Source organism: Microplitis mediator, chromosome 11 (genome assembly GCF_029852145.1).
Source record: "Microplitis mediator isolate UGA2020A chromosome 11, iyMicMedi2.1, whole genome shotgun sequence".
In the NCBI taxonomy this organism is placed as follows: Eukaryota; Metazoa; Arthropoda; class Insecta; order Hymenoptera; family Braconidae; genus Microplitis; species Microplitis mediator.
This window is the reverse complement of record NC_079979.1, coordinates 18,914,929-18,942,866: the sequence shown is the minus strand read 5'-3', so window position 1 is coordinate 18,942,866 and position 27,938 is coordinate 18,914,929. Positions and strand designations below refer to the sequence as shown.

Here is a 27,938-nt window from a genome sequence, read left to right as displayed (position 1 = left end):
CATCAAAAATTCATGAGTTATTCAACAATTTGTTAATTTTAAAGGGTATTTAAGTACCCAGTGATTAATTAATTAGAGCCCGTTCAATATTTGGCACTGTCTCTGCTTCAAAAAAAAAAAATCGGTCTGTCAGTTGACCCTGCGGGCCAGCCCCAAAACTTCCCGCTGTTTTCGAGCTCGCTGAGCTCGAAAACATTATTGTGAATATATTTTCGAGCTCTTCGAGCTCGCAAATACTTTTGTATGCCATTGTTTTGTAAAAAACCATTTTTTAGCATTTCTTTCTTCCACGATATCTCGCGAACGAATTAACCGATTTTGATGGTTGAGGTGGCAATCGACGCGTTTTATCAAGTTCTAAAGCTGGTCGAATTTTGAAATTGATTTATTTAGCCGTTTTTGAGAAATTTCAAAAAAACCAAGGAAAAAATTTTTTTTGAATTCTTTCGTCAACGGTTTCTCTTGAACGAATAAACCGATTTTGATGGTTGAGGTGGCATTCGACGCGGCTTATAGAGTTTTAGAGCTGATTAGATTTTGGAATCAATCCATCGAGCAAATTGGAAGTTATCCAAATAAAACATTTTAAAAAAAATTTTATTTTTGAAATATCTCTGAACGCACCCTACCGATTAAGTTCAAATTTCTACGGCCTCAAGACATTAACAAGCCGCGTCGAATGACACCTCAACGATCAAAATCGGTTCATCCGTTCAAGAGTTATGAATATTTACATACATACATACGTACGTACGTACGTACGTACGTACGTACGTACACACATACATACACTCGGACATCATCGTGAAATTAGTCAGGATAGCTTCCTAGGACCTCGAAACGTCGACATCTGATGGAAATTCGATTTTCGTAAATCGGACCGAAACCAATAACTTCCCGAATTTTTGAAAATTTACAATTTTCTTAGCGGGAAGTTAAAAAAACTAGAATTTTTAATGAATAAAAAACACAGATTTTAATCATAAAAAATGTGAATTAGTTTTATTTACACTTTATAAAATTTTATACTAATGAACTGATGACTAAGCGAAAAATTCGGGTAAAGATACAACACGAGGTAGCATAAGTACACTCGGGATAGCGAATTAGCGAATTTTTAGTGACTATTCAGCGAGTCAAATTATAAAAAATATTTTTTTAAAAACTTGTCTTAAAAAATGATAATTTCTGAAAATTATTAAACTTTTTTTTTATTTCAATTGACACTCAAAACTAAAGAAAAAAACTCGTCACTAAAAAGAAAAAAGTTAAAAGCTAAAATTAATTTCCAGTGACATGAATCTTCTTTTTCAGAAACATTCATTCGACCCTACAAATATATATACATATATATAGACATATGAAAAAGAGAATGCGTAGTAATTTTCTCCTCTTATTTTTTCGTCAATCTTTCTATGCCTTCATTTCACGAGGGAAACTTAAAACGAGGTCACTTTTAAATAATGGATTACAAAAGCTGACCAACTTTACGAGCCCTCCTTTAAATATCCTAAATTATTAACTAAGAAATAAAGTTTACTCTTTTCTCAGCCGCTTAATAACAATAACAGTACCAATTAATAAAATAATTATCAAAAAATATTTAATCAATACCATTAATTTTTTTTTCTTTTTAATTTTTATAAATTTTATTTCCTCCATTTTAAAATCCTCTCTATCTCCATCATCCATTATTCATTTTTATTAAATTTCATTATTAAAAATCATAAAAGATTAAAAAAAAAAATATTTAATAAATCCCTCACATGTCGGTACGCACAATTACCTTTTCTACTAGCCGATTTATGTACATATATTTTTTCTAATTACTATTTAGATAATACATAGTAGTCTATAAATAAATATATATCAAAAGAGAGTAAATATTTATCAGAGTATTATAAATTTAAAGTTTTTAGTTAAAATAAATTTAAATTTTATTCCATAAGTGAAGTTTGTCGAGTTGATGTGTTGGGAAAAGCGGATTGCAAGTGAATGCGGGGGTTGTATTATACGAGAACACCCTGTATCCACAACTACCCTTAGTGTGTATCTAGGTGGCGCAGTTAGCTCTAGTTAAAAATCGATACTTATCGTGAAACGCGGACTAACTTGCAGTTCGCGGCTCGTGTGCTCCAAGTAAACACACACTCTTATAACTATTCAACAATGATAACAATAATAACATAAATTATTAATTACTTGTAACTCATTAATTCGCAATCAGCGAACGTTTCATTTAATAATAAATCATGGTATGTTTGACACCTAAATGATTTTTTTTTTATTTTAATTAACACTATTATTTATTTATTAATTAAATAATTTTTAATCCGCAGTACGGTTTTGTGAATTACGCACTCGAACTTCTTGTTGTTAAGACGTTTGACAACGAAACATGGGAAGCTATCAAGTAAGTTAATTATTTGTTTTTTTATTTGAAAAAAAAAATTATCTCATGGATAATTAATTAAATAATAATTTTTTAATTATTTAAAAAATCTTTATATTACGGGTTTGAATTTTTACGAGTCGCGGCATTGGCCTCCACGTGGTCAAATAAACATCGCAAAAAAAAAATAAATACTCCAAAGCTTTGATATTTTGTTAATTGAAATATATGTGTCATTCAAAAAAACCGCCTTTTTTTAGGAGTGGGTATAAAATAAATCGAAGTGACAAAAAAAAATCCGGGTGAAAAAATTTTATATGAATTTTTAAAACTCGCGCGAGTTAGATTTTGATATTTTTTTAGTCTTAACAAAAAGAAGACGCAAATTCTCTTAACGGAAAAAAAATTTTAGTAAATAATACTGAGATTTTTATCAAGAGCGCGCCCAGACCGAATATTAGTAAATATTATGGAGTAGAATGTAAGAAATTAATAACAGATGCATTTTTTTGACGTCTTGTAGTTTTTTAAGGTTTAACTAGTAATTTTAAATAGTCAAGCCGTATATTTTAACGATTAACTGTTAATTACAGCAGTTTAAACATTAAAATCATAATTTTACTGATTGAAACGACATTAGTTATTGAACATAACATAAATAATTACAAGTTGAACTACAATTATTGTCAATAATTTTTGCCGTGTGCAATTTTTTCAAATACTTTTTTTTTGTAATTTTTTTCTTAAAAAAAAAACAAACAATTATTGGACGTCGGCTAACTTCAGTATCATTAAAATTTTTACAAATTTATTTTCTAGTGAAATACCAGAGCTTTTATTAAAAAATTAAATTTTTTTCCTGGGTATTGAAATTAATAATTAACATTTTGTGTATAATTGGAGTAGTGAATTTGCGAACGATATTTTGAACCCAATTGTTCTAGAAAAATTCAAATTTCCATGCTAGAGATTTTTTGAACTACAAAAATTTATGATACTGAAGTTAGCCGCCGTCCAAAAATTTTAAGTTTTTTTTCAAAACGATACTATGAAGAAAAAAAATATTTAAAAAAAATGCACCAATAGATTTTCAAATTTTCTACGTGTGCATATTTTTAGTTTTTTTTTTTTGTCATTTATTTGTTAAAAACAAAAAGTTTGAAAATTGTTAATCGTCTGTTAACTTCAGGATCATAAAAATTTTCATGCAAATAAATTTCACTCCATTATTTTCAAAAATTAATGATGTAAAAAAATTATGATTTATAATAAAATCAAAAATAGTAAAAAAATCACAAATCAGCAGCCGGCTCTCACGATCTCATTAAAATTGAACTCCAAATTTTTATTTCCCCAAAATTTTTATTTCTGTGGATAAAAAAATCAATTTAATGCTGGTTATTTTTATTTTATTTATATACACATAAATATATATGGAACAGGATAATATTTCAGATGACTCGAATAAATAGAAGTATATTTCATATCTAAAATTTTTCTTTTACTTTTCATCCATTAAATTTTTTTTTTTTTATTAGAAGTTCAATAACTGTGACAGTGATTGATTTAACTTTTAATCTTGATAATCATTTTTCTTTATTACTCGTTACTATTTTTTTGTGAACATCGAATTCAATTTACGTTAAAAGTTTTATTTACTTTTGTTTTTATTTTGTTTATATATTTATTTTGGGTTTTATATAAATAAATTAGTCTATTTGCCTGTTTGTTTAGTAGAGAGAGCAATTTTAAGTGAGGATTGGAAATATAAATAAAAATAAAAAAAAAATAAGATGATTGATCGGAATATTGTGCAGTCAAGAACATGCACGTATTGATGAGTCTTTGATTGAGAATAAAAAAAAGTTGACAAATATATTGATTTTTTTTTTTATATTTAAAGTTGGGATAAAAAAAAATTAATCTTTTATTATTAAAACTTCAATCGCTTTAGGATTTTAAACACCGGTGCAATTATTTTTAATTAAAATATAGATTAAGTAAATTAAAAAAAAAATTCAAAGGACTTTGGAATTTAATTTACAATCGTTAATTTAAATCACTAACTTTTCAACACAAAATTATAGTTTAATGAATTGGAAGTACAATCAATTTATTTTTTAATTACAACTATTGGAATTCGGGATCAAAGTATAATTCAAATTTATAACATGTCATATATTTTAATATTTATTTCACATTAATAATTCAACTGCCTAATTTCGAAATTCAGTAAAAAAAAAAAAAAATTTCTAGGAAATTTATAATTTTCGTCGAAAAAAAAAATTAATTTTATTTTTATGGAAAATTTTGAAAATTATACAGGGTGGCCACAAAAAAATGATTTCGAAATTCCCTGATATTTCCCGGTTTTCCAGTAAAGTTTTTCACATTTTTCCCTGATTTAGAAATTTTAGTCGTATTATTTAGATATTCAAAGTTTTTATTATATTTTCATTTTTAATAATTAAATTTGATAATTAAATCATGCGAGAAACCAGAAAAAAAGGGCAATAAAATAAATTAATATTGCCTACTTTTGATTATTCGATGTTAAAAATGTATAAGTTAAAATATTTAATAAGAAATTTTATGATTTAAATAAATTCAAAATACACTGGTTACAAAAATTAAGGGATATTCAAAAAATTTCAAATTTTTTAGTAATTTTAAAGAGTTTGTAACTCGAAGGAAAATGGCCGTACAATAAAAACAAAAAGTCAAACTGTAGCTTCAAGTGTCTAGTTTTCTGATCTGGTCTTTAAATTTTTTTATTATGCACGGTTCCGGAGCAATCAAAAATCAATCATAATTATCGAAAAAAATTTATTGAAGCTCGAAGACCGTTTTTAAGACGAGCAAAAATTTGGTTAATTTCTTTTTCGATAGTTCTCTTAGGATTACTCCGGAATCGCATATAATAAAAAAATTTAAAGACCAGATCAGAAAACTAGACACTTGAAGCTACAATTTGCCTTTTTTGTTTTTGTCGTATGACCATTTTCTTTCGAGTTACAAACTGTTGAAAATCACTTTAAAATTTGAAATTTTTTTAATATCCCTTAATTTTTGTAACTAGTGTATAATTGAAAATTTTTTAATTTTGAACTGTTACAATTTAATTCCCGGATACTTTTCGAAATTCCCTGACATTTCCATGATATTTCCCGGTTCGTGGCCACCCTGATATAAATATCACCAGCTATAAAACTTTTATTGAAAATTAAAGGCAAGTCATCTTATAAATTTATTTATTAATTTTTATGTCAAGGCACAAGCCGAATGGCAATTTTATACACTAGTTTTTTTTTTTTTATAAATGTGCCATTAGGGAGACTAAAAAATCCCGATTTTCTACGGTCCATAATTTTATAAATCATGGGTGCGAGTACCGAAGCACTAAAAAATTCTGTTTTAGTAAACGCTTTGTAATTTAGATTTACTCAAAAAAAAAGTCACTTGCATTTATTTTTTTTTAAACCGTTCGGCATTCGTTGATTTTCCGTTTCATACTTGAAGTTTTATTTTATTCACCAGTGGATTTAACACTAAAATATTCTAGGTGAGTGTAATTTTTTATCACACTCGCGAGACTCGATATAGTTATTGTTTTCATACCTGGCGAAATAAAATGTAAATAAAACTGTTGATATGTTTTATATTGTCGACGGTAAATAGTGATAATACTTTGAATTCAAAAAATATATATGTATTGATCCCTTATATTTTTTTTTTTTTTTTATTAAAGTTCTATTGAATTACATTTTATTTTTATTCAGAAAAGATGCTGCCGTCAATATGGAGGGACAGTTTCTTGTACGACAAATTTATGACGACGAAATAACGTATAATATTATTTCGGCGGCTGTTAATCGCTTGAGTATGTAAAATTATTTAATTATTAAGAATACTTAATCAGTCAATGAGTTAATCTGTTGATTAAATTAAATTACGCTTTGATTTTACTTAATTTATTATTTTTTTCATACTCAGAAATACCAGCCAATGAAATACTCGAATTATTTGGACGAATGTTTTTTGAATTTTGTCAAGATTCTGGGTATGATAAAATTCTTGAAGTACTTGGAGCTACACCACGAGATTTTTTACAGGTAAGATTTTTTTTTCTAACTATCATACAAAAAAAAAAAATCGGCCCATTACTGGGTCGTGAATGGCTGCCAATTTTCAAGCATCGGCCGAAGATCGGCTAAATATCAGATGATAACGGTATGCCAGGCATTGGCCAATCGTGGCAATCAATCATCGGCCAAAGCTTGGCATCAAGAGCACTCGATCAAACCGTTGGCCAACGATCGGCGGTTAATTGTGCGCCGTTTTTATAAGCAAAAAGGCTGCCAATGATTCACCATGCACGGGCCAGTATAGTTCGCCATTTATTGGCCAATTGCAAACCAGGCATCGGCCGATCTATGGGAAAATTTCTAAGCTCGGCGACTTTGTATGGGAAAAAAATATATATAAATTTTTTTAATTATTCATTAAAAAAACCGATCCGCAGGTTTATAAAAAAATTTTTTTTTCTTCGCGACTCGCGAGATTTTATCTGAATTCCGGATAACGACGGCTCAGAAAAATTTTTTTCGATATAACAATAAAATAAAAAATTTTTAAGCTGTAAAATCCAGTTCAATTTTTGCGATAATTTTTTTTGAGAAACAGAATTTTTGTCATTGAAAATTTTATCTAATTTCTATTTTTTCTGAACATTAATCATCTCTAATTACAACAGACATATCATACATCATTGTAACAAAATTCGTTTTATTTTTCCCGTCGCAAGTCTTCGGAGACGCCGCAATCACATTAGCGATATAAAATATCACATCGTGTCCTTGGGGTAAAAAAGTTTGAGGATAAACTTTTTGAATTCATTGACTAGCCTTGATATATCACTTAATATATCTAAGTAAATCTCGTCATATCACAGATTAAATTTTCATTTTTTTTGTCCATTAAAAAAAAATTAGCCCTCAAAAAAAAAATAATTTTCAAACATCTGCCCACAATTTAAAAATTTGAAATTCATACTCACAAAAAAAAAAAATTTATTCAAATTATTTTCATATCCTTATTTTTCATGAATAAAAATAACTTATAGAATTTAGATGCTTTACATGATCACTTGGGTACACTTTACCCAGGAATGAGAGCGCCGTCATTTCGATGCACAGAAAGACCCGAGGATGGTGCTTTGGTACTACACTACTACTCAGACCGACCAGGACTTGAGTATATTGTCATTGGGATTGTAAAAGTACGTTCTCTTTACATTTTTTAAATTGAAATCAGTATCAATATCGACTCTATAAATTGTTTTTTTTTTCTTTTTCTCTTCTATCTTAATCTTAAATACTTGTGCAGACAGTTGCCAAAAGACTTCACGGTACAGATGTTGATATGAAGATTTTAAAATCCAAAGAAGAATGTGATCATGTACAATTTCTTATCACCGATACATCAGCGCCTGGTGTCGCGACTAAACCGATGATTGCTGAACTTGAAACACTTTCTGTTGGTAAGTTTTATTTTGGGAACTCTACGGTTTCCGTGGCGACGCCAAATGACCGCGAATTCTTGTAGAATTCGACGAAAAACTTTTTTTCAAATAATTACTACTTCTTCAAAAATGGACTAATTCCGACGTTTTTTTTTTTCAAAATTTTCGTCTTTAAATTTTCTTTCTGAAAAAAAATGCAAAAAAATTGAAGATATTAAATTTTATGAAATTTTTAACTTTTTTTAAAAAATTTCATTTTTTTCGAAAACTAAACGAGATATCGAAAAATTTAAATTTCATTCTTTTCTAATGTATAGCCGCAATTACGGCCTTTTACACCTTTTGCCTTTATATCGCAACTGCTTTAACTTTTTCCTGCTTTTCATTGTGCGGCTGCGGCCCGACTTGTGCTTATACTGTACTGTACCATTACGGTAATACCCTACCCCCCCCCCCCTTGGCTGTGGGAGTATAGGAGTAAGGGAAACCACAGAGAAAACCATTGCCAGTACAGTTCGGTTTGGGTGAAGCTCTAGTTAAAATGGGAATTTTATCGATCACTAGATCCTCATCCCGCGCCTAACGGTCAGAGACCTCTGATCGAGATCAACCCGTGGCTAAGTGGTCACCCAGCCAAGTAACGATCATGCTCGATGCTGCTTAACTTGGGTAATCGCCCGGGCCACTCGAGAACCGATTGGCTGCCTCTGCCCCCTACTCTGTAAAAATGAATTAGTGAAATTCTCGCGAATCAGTGGATAGTCACTATTTCTACAGCTATAAGTATACCACTAATTCAACCAGTGGTACACAGTAACAAATATTGTGTAAAATCAACACAGTTTGTGGGTTTAAAACAGTTGACACGAAATTTGTGTTGAAATTTCGACACAAACTTTGTGTAACCCCTTTTTAACACAAAAATTGTTGAAATATCGCCACAAGAGGGCGCAAAAAATTCCACAGTAACACACAAAATGTGTTAATAAAAAGTGTATAACACATTTTTTATGTTACAAAATAAAGTGACACAAACTTTGTGTTAGATTAACACACTACAATTTTTAACACAAACCGTTTTCGACACAAATAGGGGAGGGTGGGGCAGAGCGGCCCCCCTGAAATTTTGATCAAAAAAAAAATTTTTTTTTTTTCGACTAATTATTATAAATCCGATATGTTTGCGCATTTTTACCCCTACGCATGACATTTGGGGCAAAATGGACAAGCCCAAAATTTTGAAAAAGTGATTTTTTCATATTTTTATCATCAAATTAAAAAAAAATTAGTATAATTCCACATTTCTAGCCCTACGCATAACACCTGGGGCAAAATGGACTAACCGAAACTTCAAAAAAATTTTTTTTTTCATATTTTTCGGCCGTTTCTCTATGTAAGAGGCAAATTTGGTCACTAAAAATTTATAAAAATTAAATTTTTTTTTTTAGTTGATAAATTTTTGAAATAAAGTAAAACTATAGAATTGATTTTTTTTTTTAATTTAATAACAATTATTAATTAAGGTAATCGAGAGTGAACGATTTATTACACTTTAATAAATTTTTTTCGAGTAATATAAAACCAAAAATAGTTGTCAAGAGAAAGAAATACATTCTTAATGATGAAAACAATTTAAAAAAAAAATAAAAACGAAAAAAAAAATTTTTTTATCACTTTTTGGAGGGGGCCGCTCTGCCCCACAAAAAAAAATTTTTTTTTTTCAGAATTTTGGCAGAATGTCCATAAATTTGTTCGAAATAGGACAAAAGTAAAGTGATCTTATGGTTGAAAGCCACAAAAAATAATAATTGGCTTAGGGGGGCCGCTCTGCCCCGTCCTCCCCTACACAATATTTTTTACTGTGTATACTTATAGCTGGTTCCTAGTAAATATTCACTAATTTGAAGTGAATTTCACTGATTCATTTTTGGAGAGTAAGAGATCGAAAAATTTTATTCTTTGAAAAAATCCTTATTTCGTCAGAATTCGCGGTCATTCGGCGGCGCCACGGAAACCGTAGAATTCCTTTTATTTTATTATTATATAAATAATAATACTAATAATAATATTAATAAATTTTGATAATTATAGAACCTAAAGTGAGTCCAATGACATTTTGTCGCGTTTTTCCATTTCACTTGATGTTCAATCGTGACCTGACAATTGTGCAAACTGGATGCACAATCACACGAGTCATACCCCAAGTTACAAGTGGCAATTGTAAACTCAATGACATACTTCTAACGGTAAATTCAATAAAAAAATTTTATGATTTCAAATATTCTACTGTCATCTTATAAAAAATAAATACAAGAAAAAAAAAATTTGTTTGCATAACAAAAATTAATTAGTTAATTTTTTTAATTGAAAATGTTTCAATTATTGATAGTGCAACCGTGATAAGATCAGGGTGAAAAACAAGAGGGCGGCGCTTGTTGACCTGTGTCAAGGATTCTTTTCATAATTCTAGCACTAGTAAAATATCGATTTGTATATTGTTTTAAAACTTTACAATGCACACTCGGAATTGAAACTTTTTCATCATTTTCTGGTAAAAAATTATTTTAATCTCAGGTCTGATGAGATCGTAGATCTTTTTTTTTAATTCTAGATCTTCTTTGACATCAATAGATCTATTGATATTAATGTAGATCTCGCTGTCTACTGTAAGATTTAGGCCACAGATCAAATTATTTTTCTCGTGGTTGTTTGCAATGAAAATTTGAAATTGACAGTCGACTACCCGTTATAAGCCTGTTTTATTTTATATCATTCTAAATGTCATATTTACGTTTTGTTGCATACGTCGCTATTCTAATTTTTGTAGTGCTTATAGCGCGAAAATAAATACTTATCTTTTTACAATAATAATAATTTGAATGCAATAAATTATAATGACAACGATATTAATTACAGTAATGATAATAATAATTTTATTGATCAACATAATAATCAATAAAACTTTTAAATTGTAACGGAAGCTTTAATTGTAATTAATCATTACAATTATCAACAATAAATAATATTTATGAAATAATTATCCGCGAAACATCGATAGTAAATTTTCATCATTAATTTGGATATTTTTTCCTATTGTTAGTTTATAATTCAGACAATTTTAACGGAGGCTTATAACGGGATGTCTGGTACGAAACTCAAAAAAGTAGTTAAGAGAAGGAAGCTGTTTGGGCTCAGTAACTCCCGATTGAGAAGAGGCTTATAACGGGTAATCGACTGTAATTAAAAGATCAATCAAAAATTTAGTTTTCATTAATTTATTATATTTTTTATTTCGTACCAAAAAAAAATTTTAGTCGCGTAAAATATTTCGATGCAATGATACTGAAGTTAACAGACGTCTGACAATTTTTGAATTTTTTTAAAAACGATTAACTATAAAAAAAAAATATTTTGAAAAATTGCACCTATAGTTTATTTAATTTTCTACATGTGTATATTTTTAGTTTTTTTTTTTTTTTGTAATTTATTTGTTAAAAAAAAAATCCGAAAATTTGTAACTGTCCGCTAACTTTGGGATCGTTTCGATGCATACAAAAAAATGATAATTTAAAAAAAAATTGTAAGGGTTAATTTGGCTTCATATAAATTTTTTTAACGACAAATTCATATTTATATGAAATAAATACTCAGCAATTATTAGAAATAGCAAAAAAAAAAAAATTTCTCTTGGCTTTTTTTCTGATTAGTGGAATTTTCGCTTTTCCCTCATTTTTGAGTTTACTTAAAAAAAAAAATTTTTTTACAGGTAAGGCCGCACTTAGATATAACATTTGAAAATATATTGTCACACATCAATACTGTCTATGTACTAAAAACCAAAAAAGGTGTAATGCAAGTAGAGGCGTCCGAAGAATTTTCAAATTTACGTCTCAAGGTAAAAAAAAGTATTTATTAAAAAAAAAAAAAAAGTCATTACTAAAAATTTTGATTTCAGGGGCAAATGCTGTATATACCAGAGTCAGATTTAGTTATATTTCTATGCTACCCCAGTGTCATGAATCTCGATGATCTCACAAGGTAAATTATTTATTACAAAAAAAGTTTGAACACTGAATTATTCGAAGTAAAAAAAAAGTAAATTTATTTATTGGTTAATTAGTTTAAAAAAGTAGTTTACTAACTAACTTTACCACCGGTACTTTTCTTGTCATGCAAATGATTTTACGAACCACAGCAATCCCTCAGCCATTATTATTATATGAGGAGAAAGTTTTCTCATCGTCGTTTCTTTGTATAAAAAATTTTATGAAAGCAAAAATTATTAAAATAAATTTAAATAATTCATATTCTTTATATTTTTTATTATTTTCTCTCAAGTATCATACGATGCTTAAAAAATGGTATTTATTAAATACGCGCGGTATTTAAATATTTAAAAATAAAGTGTATATAGATGTAGATTCGGAGAACGTTTTATTAAATCAGTAGCGTTAACAATAATTTGTCGGTTAGTTTAATTTACGTAAAGTGCCCACCGGTAAACCTGAATAGCTTTATAGAGGTAAAATAAGCCAGTAACAGGCATCACCACTACTATCACTTGCTAGTAGATCTGGTAGCTCCTATTGGTAGTAATAGTACTGGTGGTAGTGGTAGAGGTGAGTATAGATCGCTGGTAAACAAATTAAATGGCTAAATGCATCAAGCTCCATTATAGTGCCTGTTGCAACTGATATTATTTGTTACTCAATGAGGGTTAAGTGCTACACGTTTAAATTTCATACTATATAACTATACATTGCTTCAATATATATAAATACACTAGGGTGGTCGTTAAAAATTAAATTTTCTCAGGCGCCCTATAAAAAGCTTCTTTTTAGTGAAAAAATACCTGGGGAATTTTTTTTTTTTTTTTAAGTAAAAAGAACACGGGCCGCAGACGATCGAAGTTCATTTTTCGATACAATCGCGGTTTTTTTTAAATATCTCATGAAATATGCAGATTAAAGAAAAAAATTAGAGGAACAATTTTGTAGGAAATTAAATTTTAGACAAAAAAGGTCATGTTCATTTTTTTTATAAAATGCGTATTTATGAAGATATATTAAAAAAACTTTTTTAGATCTTATCAATTGAGCGTTTTAAAGATTACAAATGTTTTTTTTAAATATCTCATGAAATATGCAGATTAAAGGAAAAAATCAGAGGAACAATTTTGTAGGAAATTAAATTCTTGACAAAAAAGGTCATGTTCATTTTTTTTATAAAATGTGTATTTATGAAGATATTTAAAAAAACTTCTTTAGATCTTATCAATCGAGCGTTTTAAGGATTACGAATTTTGAAAATAACATTTTTCTAAGTATATAGAAACTACAACGAGCATTAATGATTGAGATGTTACGAGTTATGAAGTTGTCTATATTTAAGAAAAACCGATATATTTGACATTCGTAATCCTTAAAATGCTCAATTGATAAGATCTAAAAAACTTTTTTTAAAATATCTTCGTAAATACACATTTTATTAAAAAAATGAATATGACCTTTTTTGTCAAGAATTTAATTTCCTACAAAATTGTTCCTTTGATTTTTTCCTTTAATCTGCATATTTCATGAGATATTTAAAAAAAACATTTGCAATCTTTAAAACGCTCAATTGATAAGATCTAAAAAAGTTTTTTTAAAATATCTTCATAAATACACATTTTATAAAAAAAATAAACATGACCTTTTTTGTCAAGAATTTAATTTCCTATAAAATTGTTCCTATGTTTTTTTCCTTTGATCTGCATATTTAATGAGATATTTAAAAAAAACGCGAGTGTATCGAAAAATGAACTTTGATCGTCCTGAGGCACGTGTTCTTTTTACTTAAAAAGAAAAAACAGAATTCCTCACGTATGTTTTCACTAAAAAAAAGCTTTTTATGGGGCGCCTCAGAAAATTTGATTTTTAACGACCACCCTAACATATATACACTAAAAAATTAGCGGAGTGAATCTGGAGTATTTTAATATTGAAACTCCGGGTCGGAGTGAATGCGGATTCAAATGAAATCCAAATCACGTCGATGAAAAAAAAAACTTCTTATTTACTCCGTATGCAGAGTGATTTTTTTTAAACTCCGGATCTCCGAATGACGGAGCGAATTCGAGTTAAAATAAAATCTGTCATCACTCCGAATTTTTCACAGTTTATATTAGACCGATTCAAAAGAATCGACTATTTTTTTTTTTTAAATTGTAAGGAAAATATTGTTCGAAAAGACAAAAAAAAATTCTGTTAAAGTTCGAGCTCTTAATATTAATATTAACAACCGCCTCATTGCAATTCTCGATTTCTTATTTAAATAACATGCGAAACTTTATTTTAAACTTTGGAATTTAATCACTCTTCAGCGAATCAGTGGATCGGAAAAATCAATGTCTATTTTTGTTGAAAATTAAACGCTCTGCAAAAAAGATATCTTGTTATTTTTCGATGAATTTAATTTTTCTAGTTATTTAAAATCGAAGTTGAATTGACAGTAAATTTTAGTATGACATGACTTTTCCGGCGAAGCTATCGGACTTATCGTAAATGGCTATAGGACTTTTTGTAGATCATTTTACTTCCCACAAATCATTTATGACAAAATTGCCGAAATTTGTGAAAGTTTTTTACTTAATTGCACTCAAAATTTATTAATTAAAATCGGCCAGAGTACAAATTCTTGGAACAAACTGTCATTTAAATTTAAATAACTAGAGCTTTAAGGAATTTTTAAAACTTTGTAAAAATAAAGTGTAATTATATATATATAAATATACATAAATCTTATCTTTATTTAGTTATCTGATTACATGAGTCAACAAATTTTTTTTTAGAAATAAAAGTTAGTAGTTTTTTTATGCTACTGAATTTAAATCTGATAATTAATTTTTTATCGGATTTAATTAAATTACTGTAGCTAAATATTCATTAAATGTAAAATTTATTTTCAATTTCACTGTTTAAAAAAATGTTTTTAATATTTTCGTATTAAATGATCGTAAAAAAAATTTGAGTTTCAAATTTCTCATTTTAAAATTTTTTTTTGACTAAATTTTTAAAATATATAAGAATAATATTTATAAATATAGATCGTAAAAGAATAAAAATTTATATAATTAAATTATAAGATTTTAACTTAATATTTAAATTAATTAAAAAAAATATTTAAATAGACGCGGCCTATATTTGAGTGACGTTCCACTTCACGATGCAACGAGAGATTTAGTCCTGATGTCAGAACAATTTGAAGCGGATTACAAACTAACGAGAAATCTTGAGCTTCTGACTGACAAGTTACAGCAGACGTACCGTGAGCTTGATGGTGAGAAGCAGAAAACTGACAGGTAAAGTTAAGGGGTTAGGGGTACTCAGGGGTATGAAAAAATGATGATTTTCAATAATTTTTTTTTTGTAGTTAATTACTTTATTTGACAAAAATAAAAACATAGCTTTATTAGAACACGTTTCGATTTGACTTCACGAAAATTTCAAAAAAAAAAATTAATAATTCAAAAAGTTATCGCTGTTTTTGTAGAGCCCGTTCCTCCCGAAGTCCTTTGCGGTGATCATCATAAGTCCTTGGAGATTCATCTAAAATCAATCGGACAAGAAAAATTAGTTTTATTAATAGATAATCTTGTGCCTGATCGAAGCTTTTTTTTTTTTTTTCGAAATTAACAAAATGGCGGCCTCAGGAAATTTTTTTCAAATTTTCGAGAAAAAAACCGACAGTTTATTGTTAAAAAAAAATCGAAATTTTGAAAAAAAAAAAAAATCCTTCGATCAGGCACGAGTTTTTAATGTATTTCAAAAGTACAATAAATTTTATTGAAATCTACCGAGCAGTTTTTAAGTTACAGTGATCACCAGTTCAGAAAACATAGTTTTGAGAAAAACGCATTTAAAGTTTTGCTATGGATTTATGTCGAATTATAAGAATTATTTAATAACTTACACTGAGTCATCTATTCCTGGACCATATAATAGCTCTTCAGCCGACATAGCAGCTTCCAAAATATCGATTTGCTGGTGCCTACGTTGCAATCGACCTTCTCGGGTGTTATCATTAGCGCGCTTATCTGCTACTTTGATACGTGCAGCATCCATTCTTTCTGCATACCGATGAGAATTAGGCCCACAATTAAGTCCTAGTGTATTCATCAAGACTAATAATGAATTTATACCCTCATTAAATATACACATAGCAACGTATGCAGCTATTTGTACGATAGTAAAACTAGTATTTACCGTTTTTGGGCATATTTTCCATACTAGTTGGTTAAAGCTTTCATTATTATTCTGATTGAATCCACCTACACATCTTGAAAGTAAATTTTCATTACTAAGATCTTCGTATATAGGCTTGATAGCTTTTAAAACATCACAAGGTAAAGGAGAATAATCGTGAGAAAAGGTATCAAGCTCTCCTCTTGCTTCAGCGCGCTGGTAAGAGCACCAAGATTCTTCGCCTTTTGGACACATATCATGATTCGGTTTTTCATCACTCGAGCCGTAGTGATAAAAGGTTGCCATTATAGCAGATTTCATATTTTCAATAGAATCACAATGCCGGCGTATTGCTAAACCATAGTACACAGTTAGTTTGTCTATTAATTTTCCTGTGAGCTTACCTCGACCACCAAGACCTTTTTGTTTACTCTTCAGCGTACGTAATCGACTCCCCATCCGCTTTTGGACATGCCCTATACATTCCTTTTTATTTACAGTTGTATTTTCGTAAGGATCTGATTTTATAATTCCTGAATAGGTCTTGGAGTCACCATCACCAATATAGTTGGCATACTTAACTCCATATTTAGTTTCAGAATACGAAAACATTTCGACCATCGCATCCACCTCCATTTTCCCAGAAGACCCTTGATGATTAGCAGAACACACATCTTCATGCGATTGATACCATTCCTCGAACTCAACAGTATTTGTTTTTTTTTTCCAATACTCACATAGCTTACAATATGCACTTTTAATGTTTATGTCAAGAATCTTTCCAGTAAAATAGCCAATTATAGAAGAAACTCCAAATGACGATGTATATCCCCGTTTTTGCCAGGTTCCATCTCCCGATACAGTTAGATGATTTATATCTTCATTTTCAGTTGTTGGCATTGCTTGCTTTTCTTCATTCACAGCTTTCGTCATGAAGGTTTCTGCGACGGCTTTACTACAATTCAAAATCTGTTTCAGTAAAATTGTATGCGTAGATTTATCTAAAAAAGACGGCATGTCCATCAGGCCGCAAAACTTGCACAATCCTTCGTATCCTATTCCTAGTATTCTCATTACAAAAATGAAACGTCTGTTTATTTCATAAGAATGCCCAACGAAAGAACAGGAAGGAATATATTCATTTCCACAGTTATTACATGCAACTACAATTTTGAATCCCAGCCCACGTGTACTTGCTGTTTGAAACACTACATTTCCATCACATTTTTTACATTTTATAAGAGCAGAAATTGCAGTGAATACCTGAATAAAATTTATTATTCGAAATTCAGTACTGCTGTCTTCAGGTACATCATCTTCAGTGTTTTGTTTTAATTTTTTAGAAGATGTACTCTGAATACTTTCATCACGTTCGGCTGTTTTCGGATTAAAAACATTCTTTCTTTTGACTGAACGCGACTTATTAATTTTTTCAGAACTCCGAAGTTCTCTTGAAACCTTTCTAGAATCACGTCCCATGGTTAATAATTTAATTCACTTGAGAAATAATTTATCACAAAACTATCGACTGATCAGTGCAACGACTACAGGTATACTGGCAACCAAAAATTATTTTTCAGTTCTTGTACTACCTACAAATTGTGAATATATGTAGAAGGATATATATATATATATATATATATATATATATATATAATTATAAATACATTAAAATGGGGAGATATTCATGACAATGAAACCCGAAAAGTCGGTTGCTTGCAGCTGTTTCTAGCTACCTGCTCTCGAATGCCACGTAGCACCCGAGCGTCCTTTGGTCATTGTTAAATAACTCGAAAAGAATTTGTCGGATTCACTTCAAATTTTCACACAATATTTTTAAAATATTATACTTTAAGAAAATGCAAAAAAAAAAAAATCGATTTTTTGAAAATTCTGACTACCCCTAACCCCTTAATTCATAATTTATTGAATAAACTAATAATAGTGATATAAATTTATTTTATTCAAATCCACCATTAAAAATTATGATAACTTACAAAAAATAAATAAAACTGATACACGGAAAGAAAATTATGGCAGCGGTTCCCATAATTTTGTGAAATTTTTTCCTATACCATCATAGGAATTACGACGATAAATTATGGGAGCGGTTCCTATAATTATAGGAATGTTTCCCATAATTATAGGAATAGTTCCTATAATTATGGGAATAATACCCATAAAACTATAGGAATGGTTCCTATAATTATAGGAATGGTTCCTATAATTTATAGGAATACTTTCTATAATATTATGGGAATCATTCCTATAATTTATGGGAATGGTTCCTGTAATTTATAGAAACCATTCCCATAATATTATGAGAATGATTCCCATAATGCAATTGGAATGGTTCGTATACCATTATGGGAATCATTCTCATAATATTATGGGAATAGTTCCCATACTATGATAGGAACCATTTCTATAATATTATGGGAATGGTTCCCATATTATCATGAAAAAATTAATTTAAAGAAGTGTGGTAATCACTTCTACAATACACAGAAACATTATTAAACATAAAAACAAAAATTCAAACATTGAAAAAAAAAATCGTATTTGGCAAAAAAACATCAAAATTTTTAACAAGAATTTTTTGTCTGCACAAAACATTAAAGAAAATTAAAATTTTGGGAAATTTCTACACTATTGTGCAAAAAAAAAATTTTATGATATTATAGGGATGGTTTCCATAACATTATGGGAATAGTTCCCATAATATTATAGGAATAGTTCCTATACAAATATGGGAACCATTCCCATAATGGTATGGGAACTATTCTCATACTATTATGGGGATGGTTCCCATAACATTATGGGAATAGTTCCCATAATATTATAGGAATAGTTCCTATACCAATATGGGAACCATTCCCATAATGGTATGGGAACTATTCTCATACTATTATGGGGATGGTTCCCATAACATTATGGGAATAGTTCCTATACCAATATGGGAACCATTCCCATATCATTATGGGAACCATTCCCATAATCGTATGGGAACTATTCTCATACTATTATGGGGATGGTTCCCATAACATTATGGGAATAGTTCCTATACCAATATGGGAACCATTCCCATATCATTATGGGAACCATTCCCATAATCGTATGGGAACTATTCTCATACTATTATGGGGATGGTTCCCATAATATATGGGAACCATCCCTATAGTAGTATAGGTACTATTCCTATACCATTATGGAAACCATTCCCATAATGCATAGCAAAACTTCCCATAATTTTCTTTCCGTGTACTTAAATGGAGAAAAAGTTTAAAATTTAAGTAATTTATTGAAGGATGGACTAATAATAAAATGGTTTCAACAGTTTGCTGTACTCAGTGCTACCGATATCTGTGGCAAATGAATTGCGGCACTCAAGACCAGTGCCAGCTCGACGGTATGACTGTGTCACGTTATTATTCTCCGGTATCGTTGGTTTTGGCGCTTACTGTGCCGCCCACACGGACTCAAGTGGTGCTATGAAGATTGTTAATATGCTCAACCAACTATATATTCATTTTGACGTTCTGACTGATCCTAAAAAAAATCCTAACGTATATAAGGTGAAAATAATTAAATTACAGTCGAATCGCGTTGTAAGTCCGCCTACAGGGGTGTAGGGGAATATAATTTCGAGAATTCCTGTATCCCCACTTCAGCTCAGCAGTTTAACTGAATGCCGTAACTCACACTTCCCCAACTTTACAAACGTGTGAGTGTGTACATGATTATTTTCGTAGTCATAGAGGAGGAATGTCTTCCAAGAAATATAAGTCGGCGGACTTATAACGCGACTGGACTGTACTTCAAAAAATTTTAGGGAATAAGAAATGCCCCCTCTCCAACCCATTTTTTTAATGATGCACAAAAAAACATGGACATTATACTGAAAAAATTTTCGGAGTGAACACGGGTTAAATTCGGAGTGATTGCGAAGTGAATGACTGTTTATTTATTTGACTGAAATTTAATGATACTGAAGTTAGCCGACGTCCAATAATTTTTGGATTTTTTTATAAACAATAAATCATTTTTAAAAAAATATTTGAAAAAATTCCACCTGTAGTTTATTAAATTTTCTACATATGCATATTTTTATATTTTTTTTTTTTAAAATTAAGTCGTTGAAACAAAAATTCGAAAATTTTTGACTATCTGCTAACTTCAGGATCATGAAATTTACATGATACTGAAGTTAGCCAACGTCTAATAATTTTCAGATTTTTTTTAAAGTTTAATTTAAAAAAAAAAAAGAACTAAAAAAATGCACATGTAGAAAATTTTAAAAACTACAGGTACAATTTTTTCAAATATTTTTTTTTTTTATAATTTATCGTTTAAAAAAAATCCAAAAATTATTAGATGTCAGCTAACTTTAGTATCATTAAAATATGACTGAAATTTTTTTTCTCAACAAATCAATGACAGAAAAAAAAAATAAAAATATGCACATGTAGAAAATTTTAAAAACTACAGGTGCAATTTTTTGAGATATTTTTTTTTTTATAATTTATCGTTTAAAAAGAAAATCAAAAATTTATAAGAAGTCTGCTAACTTCAGTATCATGAAATTCACTCTGAAAGGGAGTTTATTTAAATATTAAAATTATGAATGGAGTGAATGCGGATTTAAATAAAATCCAGATCTCTCCAAAGTCACTCCACTGAAAAAACAAACTCCCTATTGACTCCTTATGTGGAGTGATTTTTTTTAAATACCCCGGAACTCCGGTGAATTCAGATTAAAATAAAATCCGTAATCACTTCGAATTCACTCCCGATTTTTTCCAGTGTACTGGGCAATTTGTGCCATTCTAGTTCTTATAAATTATTTTTATTTTAAACAATTCAAATTTTTAATTTTGTGGGCGTGGGTATTTTCTGACTGTTATCCCCAATATTTTTTAAAAAACTTGTTTACTAATTCAAAAAAATTACATTTAAAAAAGTCTATACTGATAAAAAAGTTGACTTGATTCAAGAGAAAAAATCTTGAACCAAAAATAGAATTTTGAGGAAAATGATTCTCTTGAGTCAAGAGAAAAAATTCTTGAACCAAAAGAAATTTACTTGAACCAAGAATTTTTTCTCTTAAATCAAGAAAATCATTTTCTTCAAAATTCTATTTTTGGTTCAAGATTTTCGCTCTTGAATCAAGTCAACTTTTTTATCAGTGTATAAGCTTTCGCTTGTAAATATATTTTGTTCATCATAAATTTATTTTACTAAAAAACTAAATATAGATTCAATTTTATTTATTAATCCACAAGCCTGGATAAAAAAATCAAAATAAAAGCAATCGCAATATTAAAAAATTTTTATAACCACTCAAATGTAATTAAAAAAATCAATCACACAAATTTAAGTTTACAAAAAAAAACATGTAACTTTATATTAGGGTGATCCAAAAAATAACAAACTTTTTTTTTTTTCTTCCAAACAGGTTCAAAAGTTTCATTTAGATAAAAAAAGACGCCTGTGAAAATTAGAGCTCTTAATATTAACATTAAGAGGTTCCTCATCGCACTTTTCTATTTCCCATAAGAATAACATGGAAAAAATTTTTTTTACGTCTTCTGATTTTTATAAGTAGCTAACGATGCGTCATAGGAATAAATGGCAGACACAATTTTGTAGGGAATTGAATGCTCTACAAAAAAAGATTCTTATCATTTTTTGAGGAATCTATTTGTTCAAAAGTTATTTGAGGTTGAAGTCGAATTCATATTAAATTTTGAGATTTTCTACTTTTCCGGTGAAACTATCAGACTTATTACAAAATATCGTCAGACCTTTTTTGTAGACAATTTTATTCCCTAAAAGTTATTTCTAATAAAGTTTTTTCGAATTCCGCATTGCTTTCTAGTTATTTTTATTTTAATGTCAAGCTCTTAAAATCGATCAGAAGACTATTTTTTTATGAGCATCACATTAAAATAAAAATAACTAGAAAACAATGCGGAATTCGAAAAAACTTTATTCGAAATAACTTTTAGGGAATAAAATTGTCTACAAAAAAGGTCCAATGGTATTTTGTAATAAGTCTGATAGTTTCGCCGGAAAAGTAGAAAATCTCAAAATTTAATATGAATTCGTCTTCAACCTCAAATAACTTTTGAACAAATAGATTCCTCAAAAAATGATAAGAATCTTTTTTTGTAGAGCATTCAATTCCCTATAAAAATATGCCTGCCAATTATTCCTATGGCGCATCGTTAGCTACTTATAAAAATCAGAAGACGTAAAAAAAATTTTTCCCATGTTATTCTTATGGAAAATAGAAAAGTGCGATGAGGAACCTCTTAATGTTAATATTAAGAGCTCTAATTTTCACAGGCGTCTTTTTTTATCTAAATGAAACTTTTGAACCTGTTTGGAAGAAAAAAAAAAAATTTGTTATTTTTTGGATCACCCTACTTTATATATATATCATATATAGGTAGAAACTGTTGGTGACAAGTACATGGCGGTCAGCGGGTTACCAGAGCCATGTCGCAGCCACGCTCGTTGCATAGCTCGGCTCGCCTTGGATATGATGGATTTAGCCGCGGACGAGGTTCAAATAGACGGAGAGCCCGTGGTACGTTTTTTTGAATTTATTATTTTAAATCCCGCTTCACTTATTCATACATTACCGGGTTTTAAATAAATCATCTTATCACACAACGTTAACATCATTTGTACATTTATACCACGACATATTTTTTAAATTTATTTGTATGCTCGGTTACGATGACGTATGGAGAAAGCACACATTAACAATTTATTATAGATCGTTTTTTAAAAAGACATTACCACAGTTGTAGAGTAGAGTAGAGTAGAGATAGAGTAGAGATAGAGATGGAGATATGTACCGTAACGAGATGATTAATTCGCAGAAAATCACTATTGGTATCCACAGCGGTGAAGTTGTTACGGGAGTGATCGGACACCGTATGCCACGTTACTGCCTGTTTGGTAATACCGTCAATCTTACAAGTAGAACGGAAACTACCGGCGAACCAGGAAAAATAAATGTCTCTGAAGACGCATACAGGTAAATATTTATATCTTATTAATGTAAGTATTCTATTTATACATACGATATATATATATATATATTATATATATTACACTATTCTGACAAGTAAGATATTTAATAAATTATTTATTTACTCAGTATGTGAGATAATATTGAGCGACGGGGTGAAAGGAAAAATAACTATAGAGATTTATTGTAAAAAATTACTAAGTAATCAAATGAGTAATTACTGTTACGGTATTTTGTATATTACATCAACGGACATTAAGACCGAGTCTATTATAATTTTAAATGGAAAGTACATAAACATTAAAAGTATTTTTTTTTTTTTTTTTTAATATTATTTATTTTTTAGAGTAAAAAAATATTTAATATTTTAAAAATACAGTTGTGGATTAGTTTTATTGGCGCATTAGCTTACATTTTTTTTTTTTTTTAGTACGAAAAAATTAAAATTTTATTCTAATGTTCATTTTTGAAATTTTTTTACAGTTACCGCAGTTTAGTTCTTTGGTTATTTTTTATTATTATTTTTTATGCTGAGTTCGAAGAATAGCGAAAATATTTTTTGTTTTTAAAAAAATACAAATTTCGATTTTTTTAGTCAGAAAATTAAAAAAATTAAATTTTGAACCCAAGAAATTTTATTTTTATCTTTACTCTGCTCTGTATCAGAGAAAATTTTACCCTTTATTATTTAACCTGTAACTTTTCCAAAAATTCCTGAATTTTTCGAGTGATTTACATTTTTACCACAAAATATTTTCCTACAATAATTTTAACTAAAGTTACAGTCTTGTAATTTATCACAATCGCGTATAATTTCGCTTTGACACCTCGAGCAAAATTAATTTTTAAATTTAATCCCAAACTGAAAAAAAAAATTTCGTTGAACAAAAAATCCTCACTATCGATAACAAAAAATTTCAATCCGCCATCAAGTCAAGATAATTTTGCAAGCCCCTCGGGATATGTAAAGTTTTAATGCCATGTGGCAGAGCCCAATTTTCAAACAACCTCTGACGTATTGAGCATCTGCAAAGATGCCTCAACTCCGGCGGTATTAATCCACTTCTCTCAGGCGGTACTAAATTACGATCAACCAAATTCGGATAATGTTCATACAAACTAACATGCGTAACACCGCACGAGTTAGCAATATGTTCCGGAGTCTTAACACTCGCCATAGGAATCGTGCGTAAAATAAACCTCAGACAAATAATCAAATTATCCGGTATTTTTTTACCCTCGTCGCTACTATTTTTCTCAACGTCATACTCATTTAATTTAGTGAGCAAAATTTCCAACGGAGAAGGCGCCAATTTGTCGGAATCCGTCGATGCGCCGTAGCGCAACATGATCAACAAAATGTCCGGCGCGCCATTTTGAATCGCGACTCTCAGCGGCAATACTTGTCCGTAAGACTCCATGGGGACGTCAATGAATCGTCTCTTCGTCAATGACGATGCCGACGTATACTCCAACTTTCCGATTACTGCATGATCTAGAAAATATATCAGAGCCCGTATATTTTCTTCACGGTCTTCGAAATCACTTTTCCATCCAGACAAAAAATGTGTCACGCGTATTCCAAATATTGCGCCGACAAATATACGTTCGAATGTTTTTTCACAGTAATAAATGTCATTTAACAAACGCGTTACTATTTTATTGTTATTTAAATTCCAATCGTAACATAATTTAGCTGCTACATACAACACGTTGTGGAATTTACCCAACAGGCATACGGAACCGTTCTCTGACATTGTGATGTTGTGGTAACGTAGTGCTGACATTACAATCCGTTCACATACGTCACTTGTATCAAGATTTTCAGCTGATAAAACAAAATTTAATAAATAAATAAATCATACTTTTTAAATATTTATTTATTGTTATTTTTTTTTTTACCTTCAGCTGAACTATTTATTACGTCAGAAAAATATTTAACTAACTGTCTTCTCTTATGACGCGATACCAAGTAATCGCGTTGCATGTTCTCGAATAATTTGTCAAAGTAACAATCGATAACTACTTCCATTTTAAATTTTATTATTTTTTTTTATTGGGTTTTATTTTAATTAAAATTTACGAAACAAAGTTTGAGAGTAAAAAATAGTCGACTGTCAATTGTTCACTGAGTTAATGGCAAAAATATAAAGTAAACAACCGCGCTAACGGCTGACGTCGAGGGCTTTAATTTAATTAGGGACTAAAGTACGCATACAAAGGGTTTCCTTTTGTTGGGTATTAGCGAGTTTTAAATTTCGTTATAAATTTTTACTTTTTTAATTATCAAACAAAGTACTGGAGCTGGAATTATTTTGTTGATAACTAAATTCAGTTACAATTATTGCTGGAATAAATGGATTTTGAAGTTTGTTTTTAGTAGAATAATATCCAATTATGGGCATTGTATTGATAATTAGACATTTTTCATTTTTTTTATTAATTACCAGGGCTATAGTTAATAATCCTGGTTAGCAAACAACCGACAATTTTTGTATTTTTGTTTTTACAAATCAATTATAAAAAAAAAAAATTATTTATTATAAAAATTGTTAAATTTATTAATAAAATTTTTCAATCTAATTCAAGTGTAAGCTCTTATATTTTTATATTCGCAATAATTTTAAGTCGATTGTTGCTAAAAAAAAGTGATGAATTATCAAGAAAATTTTTTTTTAATTTGAAAAAAAAAAAATCTATATTTTTATAAAATATAAAATCAAGACTGAAGTAGGTTCTGTTTTTTTTATCAGTTACAGCAAAAGTACTGATTTTAGATACTGTATTAATTTTGATGTTTGAAAAATTTTTAAAAATTGCTGTCATAATAAATCTAATTTTTAAATTACTGTCATGTAATAACGGGTGTGAATGTAACAGACATCAGACAAATTTCAAATTAGGGGAAGGGGGGGGGGGGCAAAACGGGATAGGCCGGCAAAATGGGATACCCTCAAAATTTCGTCAAAATTTTTTTTTCTCGAAAAACTTTCGTAAATGGTCAAAAATGACATCTAGTATCATCTTACACTATTAAAAGCTAAAAAAAAACATTTTTATATTTTTTGCGAAAAGTATAATATTGGCGCCAATTTCAAATTTTGAAAAAAAGTAACAAGGAAAAACTTCTTTAAAAATATGTTGAGAGTAAATTTTATTACTTACATCAATTTAGAAAGACATTATTACATCAATTTTATTCACTTGAAAAAAAAAAAAAAAATTTACTTTTTTTTGGGGTATCCCATTTTGCCCGCAGAAAATAAAAATTTTTTTTCTGATGGCAGTCTAAAATTCGTTATATTTATTTTAAATAGAATCAAAATGAAGCCAATTTACGATATTTATTTCCCTAAAAACTAAATTTTTCGTTAAGTATCCCGTTTTGCCCCCCTTTCCCCTATAGATAATTAAGAAAATAATATTTATAAAAAATGTACTGAGTGAAGGAGGGGGCAAAGTCGGCCTCTTAAAATTTTCTACACGCCAATAAATTTCGGACGGATAATAAGTTTATCGAAATTTCTTATATAATGAGGGCTTGAATAGACCACGAAAACTGTTCATTAAATATAATTTATTAAGAGAGTTAAAGACAATAAAATTACGTTTTAAAGTTATATCGTAGCAGATTATTCAAATGATTTTTTTAATTATTATCATACAATTGTTTTATAGTTATTTGCAAATATCAAACGTGTAAAGAACAAAAAATATCAAACCCGAAATTTTTTGGAGGCCTCACTTTGCCCCTAATTTACGATTTTTCAATTTTAATGGAGGCAGCATAATAAAGTGAAAATAAGTATCAAGGTTCAAAAAAGAAGTAACCGCGAAAAAAAAATTAATGATATTATAATTATTTTCCTTAAAGGGCCCACTCTGCCCCCTCTCCCCTATTAATTTCAAAATTTTTTAAAAGCGCATTTTTTAAAATTTCATATTATTAATTATTTACTCCATTTATTTGTAATTTTAAATTTGTCTGATGTCTGCTACATTCACACTCATCAATAATTTTGAAATATAAAAAACAGACAGTGTTTAAAATCGGTAGTTTTACTTTACGTGTATAAATAAAATTTGAAAATATTTTATAAAATTACATTTATTATTTTTAACCATCAGTACATAAAAATAATAATAATATATTTTATTTTTTTAGGTATTTATGTATGCCAGAAAATCAGGATCCACAATTTTTACTCGAATATCGAGGACCAGTATCAATGAAAGGCAAATCAGAGCCAATGAACGTATGGTTTTTATCCCGCGAGCGTGAACTATCATCCTAAAATCCAACTCCAAAAAAAACTAAACATAAAAGATAAAACTAACTTTCCATAGCAATAACGACTAAGTATAAAAAATCATATATGTATAATATAAATTAAATGTATACAAATATTTGTGTTCTAAAAAAAAAAAATCAACACTTAACGGTACAAACTACAATGCTACTTTTTATTATCACTCCCACTGTCATCAAAAATCATTATGTAAATTACACAAGTTCACTACATCACATTAGAATACCATCAAAAAAAAAAAAAAAAACATTTAAATACTCGGAAAAATTAAACTTTGCTGTAATATCATTCAGTTCTCCTTCAGCATAAAAAAAAAAATAAATAAAACAGCAAAAAAAAAAATAAACCGGCATAACCAGAAAGCGATGAGATACTGGAAAGGTGCAATGGAACCTGTTTCGTCCGATCTGCACCTCTCTAATTTAACGAAAAAAAAAAAACTATTTATTAA

General features: G+C 29.1%; 3 protein-coding genes across 6 annotated transcripts; 1 reads left to right on the top strand and 2 right to left on the bottom strand.

Moving 5' to 3' along the window:
- Positions 1-2,107: 2,107 nt before the first annotated feature.
- On the top strand, positions 2,108-27,610 carry LOC130677903 (guanylate cyclase soluble subunit beta-1). 2 transcript variants are annotated; one of them, XM_057484814.1, is made up of 14 exons: positions 2,108-2,255; positions 2,340-2,413; positions 6,172-6,272; positions 6,386-6,504; positions 7,515-7,670; positions 7,778-7,931; positions 10,005-10,159; positions 11,680-11,808; positions 11,869-11,951; positions 15,082-15,252; positions 19,473-19,710; positions 22,587-22,727; positions 23,026-23,183; positions 27,343-27,610. In XM_057484814.1, exons 1-14 carry the CDS (start codon positions 2,253-2,255, stop codon positions 27,470-27,472), a joined length of 1,812 nt encoding a protein of 603 aa, XP_057340797.1. In that variant the 5' UTR covers positions 2,108-2,252; the 3' UTR covers positions 27,473-27,610. The 2 variants fall into 2 exon arrangements, with proteins under 2 accessions (XP_057340797.1, XP_057340798.1); XM_057484815.1 differs by lacking the exons at positions 2,108-2,255; positions 2,340-2,413; positions 6,172-6,272 and having other exon boundaries at positions 7,522-7,670.
- On the bottom strand, positions 15,276-17,958 carry LOC130677905 (uncharacterized). Of its 3 annotated transcripts, none has more exons than XR_008991731.1 (3): positions 16,157-17,958; positions 15,864-16,074; positions 15,276-15,499 (listed from the first exon to the last, which is right to left on the bottom strand). XR_008991731.1 is itself a non-coding variant. In XM_057484816.1 (2 exons), exons 1-2 carry the CDS (start codon positions 17,612-17,614, stop codon positions 15,496-15,498), a joined length of 1,755 nt encoding a protein of 584 aa, XP_057340799.1. In that variant the 5' UTR covers positions 17,615-17,958; the 3' UTR covers positions 15,276-15,495. The 3 variants fall into 3 exon arrangements, 1 of the variants encoding a protein (XP_057340799.1); XR_008991730.1 differs by having other exon boundaries at positions 15,864-16,056; XM_057484816.1 differs by having other exon boundaries at positions 15,864-17,958.
- LOC130677906 (uncharacterized) lies at positions 23,208-25,357 on the bottom strand. The gene is made up of 2 exons (XM_057484817.1): positions 25,080-25,357; positions 23,208-25,005 (listed from the first exon to the last, which is right to left on the bottom strand). Exons 1-2 carry the CDS (start codon positions 25,207-25,209, stop codon positions 24,095-24,097), a joined length of 1,041 nt encoding a protein of 346 aa, XP_057340800.1. The 5' UTR covers positions 25,210-25,357; the 3' UTR covers positions 23,208-24,094.
- Positions 27,611-27,938: the final 328 nt, after the last annotated feature.

Excerpts from the sequence above, each read along its gene's own strand:
- LOC130677903 (XM_057484814.1), top strand. Across the intron at positions 2,414-6,171 it reads GAAACATGGGAAGCTATCAA|AAAAGATGCTGCCGTCAATA; the intron begins GTAAGTTAATTA and ends ATTTTTATTCAG. Across the intron at positions 6,505-7,514 it reads CACCACGAGATTTTTTACAG|AATTTAGATGCTTTACATGA; the intron begins GTAAGATTTTTT and ends AATAACTTATAG.
- LOC130677905 (XM_057484816.1), bottom strand. The coding sequence starts at position 17,614 with ATGGGACGTGATTCTAGAAAGGTTTCAAGAGAACTTCGGAGTTCTGAA.
- LOC130677906 (XM_057484817.1), bottom strand. The coding sequence starts at position 25,209 with ATGGAAGTAGTTATCGATTGTTACTTTGACAAATTATTCGAGAACATG. Across the intron at positions 25,006-25,079 it reads AATAAATAGTTCAGCTGAAG|CTGAAAATCTTGATACAAGT; the intron begins GTAAAAAAAAAA and ends TTGTTTTATCAG.